The following is a 10,998-nucleotide window of genomic DNA, read 5'->3' on the forward strand; positions in this document are numbered from 1 at the left end:
CATTTCAAAAGCCGTCGGTAATGATGTAATTCATCTTCGAGTGCTCAAAACTTGTTCTAAAGAGTTCAGTGTGCCTCTTTCTCTAATATTTATTAAGTCCTTTAATTCTGGCTATGTGCCATCTGGGTGGAAACTCGCTAATATAACGCCCATATTCCAAAAAGGTCATCGAAAATCGAAAATAACGGAAAGAATAATGCGTGATGTCATGACTGAACACCTAGTAAAACATAATTTTTTATCTTGGCATCAAGATGGTTTGTCAGATATAGATCGTGCATTACAAATCTTCTTGAAGTGCTGGATATAATTACTGAAGCTTTAAGTGATGATTGTGCAGCATTGCTTATTTTGCTAGACTTTGCTAAAGCTTTTGATCGTGTGTCGCATGTTTTGCTTCATCTCAAGTTGGCTGGCTATGGTTTTTGTAATAAAATTCTCAATTGGCTCAAGAACTTTCCTGACTGTAGAAAACGTGTTGTTTTTTCGCAATTTCTTCTCTGAACGGATGGATATTCTGAGTGGTGTTCCCCAAGGATCGGTCATAGGACCTCTACTATTTTTGCTATTCATAATTGATATGCCAAAACTTGTTAAAAATACTTGCAAACTTTTTGCCGATGATAGCCAATTGGTTGCAAAAATAAAAAGTCAGTTATGGGTTTAGCGTATGTTCAGGAGGACATTGATGTTTTAGGTGATTGGTCAAGACTTTAGCGCATGGAACTCAATATAAATAAATACAAAAATCTAAAGTTTCACGGTGATTCCTCAGAAATCGACATCCTCTTGACAATGTTAGACGCAAATGGTAGTCGCATTTCTCTTGAAGTTGTATCTGTCGAAAGAAAATTAGGTATTCTAGTTAATAATAGACTTAAATGGTCAGAACAGATTAGTCAAGCTACTCTTAAAGCAAACTCTGTACTTGGGATACTCAAAAGAACTATTATAAAATGGAATCCAAGTATGTTCATCAAGCTTTTACAGCATATGTGTGGCCGATATTAGAGTACTGTGCACCGGTTTGGAGCCCTATTTTACAAAAGAGCATTAAAAAGTTAGAATCAGTTCAACGTAGGGCAACTAAACTAGTTCCACAACTGCGCAACATGAACTACAAATCACGTCTGGCAAATCTTGGTCTCAGCTCATTAGCTGAACGTAGATTAAAAGGTGATCTAATTCAATTTTTTAAAATTTATAAAAACTTCAACAAAGTAAATTGGCATCATAAATGTAGACGAGCAACTTCATTCGCATGTGATGGTCCTGCAGGTAGTCTTCGTAGCGTAAAGCATAAAATTGAACGAGAAGTTACCAAAAACAGTCAAAGACACAATTTCTTTAAAAATCGAGTAGTACCTTGACAACTATTGAAGCAGGCATTGCCTGCTTCAATAGTTGCTGCTAATTCGGTCAACGAGTTTAAAAATAATTATGACAAATGGACTCGTGGTCTACTATAGCCGGTTGTCGTTAGACACTTAGCTCATAGAAGTTAAACTTCTATTGTAGAATATTACTATAATAATAATAATAATAACAATATATACAATAATAATAATATATACATGTTATATACATATATAAATATATATCTATATATATGAATATATATGAATATACAGTACTGGACAAAACATTTGCAACCAACATCGAACAATGCTAAAAAGTGTTCCTAATTTTACATGTCTTAAAAACGAAACGAACTATACTACCACAGGAAACAATTCAGGAGTCTGGAGTCATAGCATGCCATGACATGAGCAATCAGCTGACAGGTGACAGCACACAGGCAGAATTTCGTTGACAAGTGCCATTTTGCAGCGGACAAAACAAGTGCAACTTTTTTAGTTTGTTTCATTTTCTTAAGTCTGGTCCGTGTCAACGTCACGCAAGTTTTTTAATAATTAAAGGAAGTATCCAGAAGTTTCCAGAAGAGGCATATGGAAGCATCCAGTAGCATCCAGAAATATCCAGAAATATTCAGTAGCATCCAGACGCATCCAGAAGCTTCCAGAAGCATCGAAAAGAAGCATCTAGAATCTTCCTGAACAGGTTCATACAGGTTCATTTGACTATATAAGAGACATGTATATCGACATGTAATTCAGTCAGTATATGGAAGTCAATCAGTCAGTATTATCACGACAGTTTATCGAAGTGAGTTTTATCAAAGTGTTTTATCAAAGAGCATCAATACAAGAAGTGAAATACAACAAGTGTTTCATTACATCAATACAGTCCACATCCAACCAAGACGTTGTGTTCGACAGAGCATTATTGTATCATCATCGAGGTAAATGTAACACGGTAAGCCGTGTAGCTTAGTCAATGTAAGCCTTGAAAAGCGTGATTATTTATTTTTATTATTTTTATGACTTCAAGTGCAAAAATGGCTTGCGACAGTCTTGGATTGGAACTAAGAAAGAAAATTATTGGCAATTACGTAAGTGGAATGTCACAAAAAAGTATTTGTGATAAATATCGCGTGAAAAAATGGACCGTATCAAGACTATGTTCCAAATATCATTTTACGGGGAAGTTGGCAACAGATAACAAAGGTGGAAGACCGCGTTCCACCACTTCTAGAGAGGATTCTATGATCGTCAGATCCGTCAAGAAGGATCCCTGGATATCATCAGTTGAGATACAAAAGCAATTAGAGCTGCCTGTATCGGACCGAACAATCAGACGACGTGCTGTTGAAGCCGGATTGTTTTCTCGACGCCCTGCAAAGAAACCGCTGATTTCACTAAAAAACCAGAAGAAAAGACTCCTGTTTGCTACATCTCATATTGACTGGAATGTGCAGAAATGACCAACTGTCCTGTTCAGTAATGAATCGAAGTTCAACATCATTGGGAGCGATGGCATTTGCCGTGTACGTCGACCGGTCGGAAAACGCCTCGATTTACGTTACTGCCGTAAAACCGTGAAGCATGGTGGAGGCAATGTAATGGTCTGGGGGTGTTTTTCTGCTAGCGGTCTAGGTCCAATACGTCGAAACGATGGGATAATGGACCGTTTCATGTATAAAGCACACTGCAAAAGTAGTCAAGCAGTGTTTTCAAGACAACCATCTATCGGTGATGGATTGGCCGCCTCAATCTCCGGATCTCAACCCTATCGAGAACCTGTGGGAGATCGTCAACCACAGAATTAATCGTGAAGGTGTTCGTAATAAGGATCAACTGTTTGAACAAATCCAAAAGACCTGGGCAGCGATTCCAGTTTCATTGATCACCTGATCGAATCTATGCCTTGAAAATACAAGACTGTGATCGACAACAAAGGATTTGCCACGAAATATTGATAGCGAAATACAGCTTGGTCAACATTTTGTCGAGTTGCACTCGTTTTGTCCAGAAGGAAATCACCTTTTTTTAATACTTTTGATTAATTTATTAATTTTTGTGCACAAATAATTAACTTTGTGATGAATATAACTCGAAGAACTTTGTCTCTAAACAGTTACACAGTTATTTCTCTAAATTGAAAAAATGCAGCACTTTTATATAAAGAAACTAAATTATCATTATTTGGTTGCACTCGTTTTGTCCGATACTGTATATATATATATATATATATATATATATATATATATATATATATATATATATATATATATATATATATGCGGTAGTGATGTGGTGGTAAGAGCGCTCGCTTTTTAAGCGAGAGGTTCGGAGTTCGACTCCCACCACGTCCCTGGAAGTACCGCGCTCAACTTAGTTTCTCCGCGCAGCGGCCTTGCTCGGCAAGGTTCGTGTTTCGGAGTTAAAGAGTTGAGAGAGGGTTGCACCACGAATAACAACTAAAAAAAAAAAATGAAAAACACAAAAAAATGAGTAGCCTCCTCAACTGTAGTGGCCCCCCTCGGGCCTTGGGGAGGTGAAAAATAAAAAAAAAAAAAAAAAAAAATATATATTTATATATATATAAATATATATATATATATATAAATATATATATATATATATATATATATATATATATATATATATATATATATATATATATATATATATATATATATATATATATATATATATATATATATATATATATATATATATATTAGCCCCGGTTATTTCCGAAAAATTTTTGTTTATTGAAGTTCGTCATTTGATTTCTGGTGCAATTTGATGAGTACATAGAAAAATCATATTCATTTTTACTTAAATGTTATTTACTACCTCGTCTAGTGCGTTGAAGTTTTTAGACTTTTCTTGAAATCTCCTTATTTTATGCTACTAATGCGCCAACTTAGTTTAGTGCGCATTTATTTAGTCGATTTTTGAAATTAAGCAAAACTTAAGGAAACCACCAGATTTTATTGTTCCATCAATATATTATAGCAATTTTATCTATAGATATAGTTTGAAAATCTAGCTATTTATTTTCTTTCAATGGTTGCTTTTTTTTTTATTAAAATCATTCAAATCACAAATAAAGACTCAAGGACATATTCAATCACTTTATCACTTTAATATTATACAATATAGTTAGTTTTAATATTGTTTCAAAAGTTAATCAATTTTTTTTTTGTACTTACTGAATATTTTGCTCTGCTATTGACAGAAGAATATCTTGCTTCAACGCTTCATTTACGCACACTTTCGAGTAGTCTTGAATAAGTTTTAGCTCTCTTTCGGCAGCATCATTTACTACCTGTATTTTATAAACCCAGTCCTTAAATCTTCTGTAAAGTGCTGTATTTCCCCCAATCTTTACAATTAATTTGACACCATTCAAGATCGTTCTTTGTAAATCCTAGGTTCTCAAAAACCAACCAACTCATGCCTCCTACAAATGATGACAAATTAGAAGTATTTGGATTTTTGTATTGCTCTTAAAAATTTGGCTTGCCGACTTCCTGTTTAGAGTCAGAGTTAAACAGCTTTTTAGCAACACTTTCTCTAACTTCGTGCATTAGTTCCTCGTCAGCTATGGAGAAAATAACTGTTCTCTGGTCGTTGTTGATGTTGTTTCATCACGTCAATGCATGCTTGGGCAATATCAGGTCTATTAATTTTATAATTTTCCATATTTCTGATTGCTTGTAAATCCATATCTGGAACCGTACATGCAAAAGGAGCTTTTAAAAACCAAAAAGTATAAAAAACACCAACAAACTCAGCAAAAACTGCAAAACGTGACATATCGTTTGCAGAAAAAAAAATTGAATTAACCTGTGGACTAAGAAGGTAAAGTACAAGATTATAGATTGATTTAGCAAGATATCCTGCATAATGGAAGGCACCAGGTCTTTAAAAATGAAATCCCGTGACAAATCCGCCTAAGTATACAAAAGTATACTAAGTATACTGTTAACTAGCAAAGATACTTAGAATCGCCTCTGAAAAATACGTTTTTTTAAAGCTTCACTACAAAACTGTAAGACTTTATCAGCCTAAAAAATATATTTATTTAATTAATTACGAGAAATTATTTGTTTATTGATAAAAAATAAGCTTTATTAATGTTGTATATTTTCTTCCCTAATAATGAATCTTAACAGTTTAAAATCTCTAAAATATTTTAATCTCACTTTATTTTCAATAAATGTTCCACGGTTACTTTTCCAGTCAAACTTGTTCATGTTCTCATAATTTATTCCTTTAGCAAAGATTTTATCCGAGTTATCGTGTAACGTTTTAAATGTATTGTCTGTAGGTCCGGTTGTAACTTTGTCTGTTGCTTTTTCTATTTCTTTAGCTCGGATTTCTACAACATGGTGTCTACATACTAACTAAGTTAGTGGTTTGCCTCTCCATCTCTCAATAATTGACGCTGCTCCATTAATCCATCCAGTATTACTCGTAGTTGTATGAAAGAATACCCTATCAACTGCTTCGAAAAGATTCGATTAATTTAAAACCTTTTTTATTGCAGTAGCCTGGGTTATTCCACACCCATCAGAAATTCCAATTACTCCAATAAGCTGGGGCTTATTGAGATCTGGTGAGCTTACAATTACGGCTACCCTTTCCACATTTTTGCCCTGATTAAGAACATCTGTAACTTTTTTGTGTTCAGGTGAAGAGTCAGAGATAAGTGTTTAGCTTTTGAGATTAAAGATTCCTTTATTTTAATTCCTTCGTTCGTTAAGACCATTGCGTTATGCCTTCTTGAACTTGTTTCTGATAGTGAAAACTTATTCAAATCTTCATTGCCTGGATTTATGGTACTTGCAATTATAGCTACCTGACCTGTCGAAGAAATATTGTATCTTTTTGCAACAATTGATGTTGATTTGATTATATCTTTAGGCAAAGAAACCGTTACAAAATTGTCAGTTTTTTTCCTTTTTGAATTGTATTCTTTAAAGTCTATATTTAACTCATCTGAGTCTACAAATTCAGTATCAGAATCTTTTTGAAGACTTGATTGAAAAATGTTGTCAGACAATTGTTGACCTATCATTTTCGCTTGAAATGAATTTGTTTTTTCAATCTTTATTTTTATAAACTTTTCATGATTTTTGTCCTAACGATCCATTGAGCACTTTCGCAGGCTTTTTTGGTCGTCCAAAAACATACAATCTTCTTTTCTGGTTGGAAGTAATTTAGTTTTATCTTTCATTATTATGTCAATAACATCTAAAGGAGAAATGTCGAAAAGATTACGCATTTCTTTCCGAATGTCTATGCGCAATTTTTTATACCCAGTAGATACTTCATTTTTGTTTGCTTGTAATCTACTTCTTTCCAATTCCATAATGTTATTCCTATAAGATATATGTATAAGTTAAAAAGTAAAGTTAGTTACTAGCATTTTATCATATTTATACCAATATTATTTTCGTCAAAATTAGAAATTAAAAGTATTATTTATACCTTATTTGTCTTTGACACAATATTGGAATTGAAGCCTTTTCCCATAACTAAGGCTTTAGTAACACACATCAAGCTGTTCTCTTTTGTCTGACAACCACCAGATTCGTTACATTTAGGTGTAAAAAAAATTAGAAAAGGGGCAGGCAACAACGTCCTAAAGCAGATTTAGAAATTGATGTCATAAAGTATTTTCTGTAATGAAGATATCCAAGCAATTCTCCTTTTGTTAGCAGCTATTACCAGGTAGCTTTTTGATGGTTTTTTCTACCAAAAAAACCTTTTTTGATCTTGTTTGAGACATCGCATATATTTTTATAAATTCTAGACAATAATAAGTGCAATTTTTAATAAAAAATTATATAATTATAATAGTTTATATAAGTTTATAATGTCCCTAGAGATATAAATTAAAATCGTGCGTGAACAAACCCTTGAATTAAACGTATGGTAAAAGCTAGTAATAAACCTGTTTTATTGTAAGACTTTTAACATTTAAGATTTCCCAAGTGAGTATTTTATGTTACATTTTAAGTTTAATTTATTCAGTCGTCCTGAATAAGTTACGTAGAATACTAGCATAAACAATATTATTTGCTAAAACAAGGAGATTCGAAGAAAATGTTAAAACTTTCATTAGACCTGGAGGAGGTAGTAAATTCAACTTAAAAAAAATGTTTATAATTTTCTCTATGTACTCATCGAAATGTACCAGAAATCTAATGACGACCTTCGAAAATCAAATATGGCGAAATGGCGGGGTCTAATATGTATGTAAGCTAGCGGTGCACTGAAACATCGGCATTGACCATTTAGCCAATAAATTGACATTGGTCTTCTAATCCACAAATAATGTCACGCAATTTTTGACGGTTTTAGATTCTTCTCCCCCCCCCCCTCCTCATCACAACTCTTTAGTAACAAGTTCCGTATGAGTCATCACAAAATTATTACCCTCCCCACCCCAAAGCGTGATGTAGTTTATGAACAACTCCAATGCTATATTTTAGCATTGGAGTTGTTATATTATTCGATAAACGATAATTTGATAATTCGATAAAATCCATGTATTAGCCTAAGTTGTGATATGGGGCTGTTCAAATAATACGTGATAACACCTTCCTCCTCTAACACCCCCTCCCCTAAGTGACATTTTGTGGCATTTTGAAGAACCAACCCCCACCCTGTGTGACGTGACAAAAAAATTTTTTTATAAGTTTATATTTTAATTGCAATAGTTTATTTTTATAACAAAATACAATTGATGAATATCTGTCTAAAACCTAAATTTGTTCCCAAATCAGACTTTGACCTTCAAGTATTGGAGTTCCATGTTCTTCAATAATTTTTGAAGGCCAGTTGAGGTCAGAGGTATCAACATCATCCTGATCATACCACTCAATTGTTTCTTTGTCCGAATTTAAAAAGACACACATGAGTTCAGATGAGCAACGTTGACGTTGCAACTAAGCGTTGAGGTTTAACTTTTTGAATTTCATTCGAATATCCAATACTTGAGCAAACTGTTTTGTGTTGTTTCATTGATTTGATAGTTACATAATATAAACTGCAATTGGTACAAATTCTTTTTGGGAAGGAATTTTGAATGCTTGGACATAAGTAGTCGTATAACAATCCATTGGGATACTTTTTTGTAACTGTCGTGGGCAAAATTGTTTTGCAATCCATTGGGATACTTTTTTTTAACTGTCGTTGGCAAAATTGTTTTAAAAAAAAAAAAGTGATAAGTTTAAAAAGAGAGATGCAAAGTTGTTCTATGTATTATTGCATTCAAGACCATCTTCTCCTTGGAACAAAGAAGTTGGTGGTGGAAGATAACCAGTTGGAATAAGATGAAACAGTGAGCTGCGACGATGACCACATCATTTTTGATCATTACATTTTACAATTTGAAGGAAGTATTGACTTTCTCTGATATGTTTAGCATCCCACTCTGCTCCAAAATGTTTTAACTGTACACATTTTTCACTGTTTGTTTTTATGTACTCGGCTTTAGTTTCAAATCCATCAATGACTGTGCTAGACCCAAATTGTGCAAGAACTTCACCTGCTTTGGCAAAGTTTGCCTTCTCCATAACTTTGTCTGTTGTTTTTCCTCTTGAATTAAGATGGCTTCCAAAATGATCAAATGGAAGTATAATTCCTGCTAGGTCATAGCTTAGCGGAGCCATTCTTCTCTCAACCCTGTTAAAGGCACTTCTTCCAGGAGCATTAGTGGCCACAAACATTGCATCAAGATCATGCTCTTTGAAATAAGTCTTGGTACAATGAATTGTTTTTTCATATCTTGGATTTTCATCTGGCCCACTATCAACAGTTATAATCATGATTAGTTTGCTAACTCCATCTTCAGTAAATAAGCTGCTTTTAAATGCAGGAAGATGGTTTATTCTGTTCATGTCTTCTAAGTGACTAAGTGCTGTTGATGAATCATGTTTTTTTGATGAATCATGCACTTCTGATTGCTATGTATGTTGGGCCAGAGTATGTGACTGCTTGTTTTTCATTGCAATCCTTTTTAATTTCTGTGGCTGCAATTACTGAAGGAATAAGTTTGTGTTGAGAGGCAATTACAAAATCATGATCAGCTAAAGTTACCTTGTACTCAATATGCATCATCATTGGTGCTTGTTTTCTTGCAACTGTCAATCCAATTGGCACCCTAGCTTTATCATCCTGAGAGTGAAACGTCACTTCTTTAGGACCCAAGACTGCCGCAAGTTCTTCAAGGGCACTAATGGATGATTTGGCAAATTTTGTGTCTGCATGATATTTATGCTCAGAATTTTGTGCTCTTATTAACCGGACAGGTGCAGTTTTAACATGTCTTTTTCCTTCTGTGCTCAATGATCTGCTTGGAAGTAATCTTAAGTAAACTCCTGATCTCGAGAGATTGTAACCATTATTTTTCAATTCTTCAACCAAGTCATTTATTGTTTTTACAGTTCGAACCATTTCAGTTCTTCTCCTATCATCAGAAGCAGACCCTTTCATGGCAATATCTACAATTGCTTTTATTAAACTGTCCTGATCACATGCTAGCGGTCGACCTTTTGATACTGAATTTTTAATTCCACAAAACTTTTTTCTAATATCTGGATCTAATGCTTCTATAGCTTTTTTTCTTTTTAGTCTGGTTGCTGCTTGGCGTTCAGTGGCTTTTGACAGTGACTTTTTGTAAAATAAAAATTTCATTTTTTAACTGATCTTGTTTCGGGGCTTGTTTTGTTACAACTTTTGAAAAATTAAAATTTTTGTTTTTCACACTCTTTACTTGTTGTAATTGATGGGGTCGCGTCAGTCACGCCATCAAAAGTGATTTTAGATTCAACCGCACGCTTTTTTGGTGTATTCGGTACTTGGTTCACACCCTGTAAATATCCATGGCTAACATCACCCAAAAGGACCGAACAAATCCTTTTAGATGGGCATTATATAGACCTAGTGTGAACATTTAGAGCTGTTTTTGAAATCTTTTAACTACGTCCGAGCCATTTTTTTCATTTTTAAGTTATATAGTGAAAATAACCAAAATCCAAGATTTTCTAAAAAAATAAACAGCTCAAAATCATAAATTACAGTGATTTTTTTAAGTTGTAGGTATATGGAGATCATAATAAAATAGTTTTAAGTCATTTCAAACATCCCAGAAGGTCAAATAATTATTGGAAATTAAAAAAAATGAATTTCATTTGAATTTAGTTACTTTGTAATGACTAAGCATCAGCAATGATTTTATGTACATGTACGCATGCACACACGCACGCACGCACGCACGCATGCATGCACTAACTTTTCAAATTAAAAAGGGTTAAATCCTTCCCTGTCATCCCCCTTCCATTGGCATGAAGTACACAATAAGATTATGTACACAAAAAAATTGTGTGCACATAAAGATTATCATGAAATTTATGAAATAAAAAACATTCATAATTATTTTTCCTTGTTGAATGAAGATCATTTTTTTAAATGAAGACATAAAGCATCAAAAATGCCAAATAAAGCAAAAACACATGAAGAATGCAGAAAGTCTGTTTGTTTTCTTTGCATGAGGAAAGGAGACCGAGAGCTAAATGACTTTATCATTGGAAGAATTCACAAATTGTTGAAAACAGACATTGACTTTGCAGATGAA

The 10,998-nt window shown here is 33.6% G+C and overlaps 1 protein-coding gene across 1 annotated transcript; it reads left to right on the forward strand.

The window, feature by feature from the left end:
* Nucleotides 1-956: 956 nt before the first annotated feature.
* LOC136078742 (uncharacterized) lies at nt 957-1,370 on the forward strand. The gene has a single exon (XM_065794537.1). The coding sequence runs from the start codon at nt 957-959 to the stop codon at nt 1,368-1,370; it is 414 nt and encodes a 137-aa protein (XP_065650609.1).
* The last annotated feature ends 9,628 nt before the right edge of the window (nt 1,371-10,998 follow it).

Source organism: Hydra vulgaris, chromosome 03 (assembly GCF_038396675.1).
Source record: "Hydra vulgaris chromosome 03, alternate assembly HydraT2T_AEP".
NCBI classification, from domain to species: domain Eukaryota; kingdom Metazoa; phylum Cnidaria; class Hydrozoa; order Anthoathecata; family Hydridae; genus Hydra; species Hydra vulgaris.

What these genes read in the sequence shown, in the direction of transcription:
- LOC136078742 (XM_065794537.1), top strand. Translation starts at nt 957, where the DNA reads ATGGAATCCAAGTATGTTCATCAAGCTTTTACAGCATATGTGTGGCCG.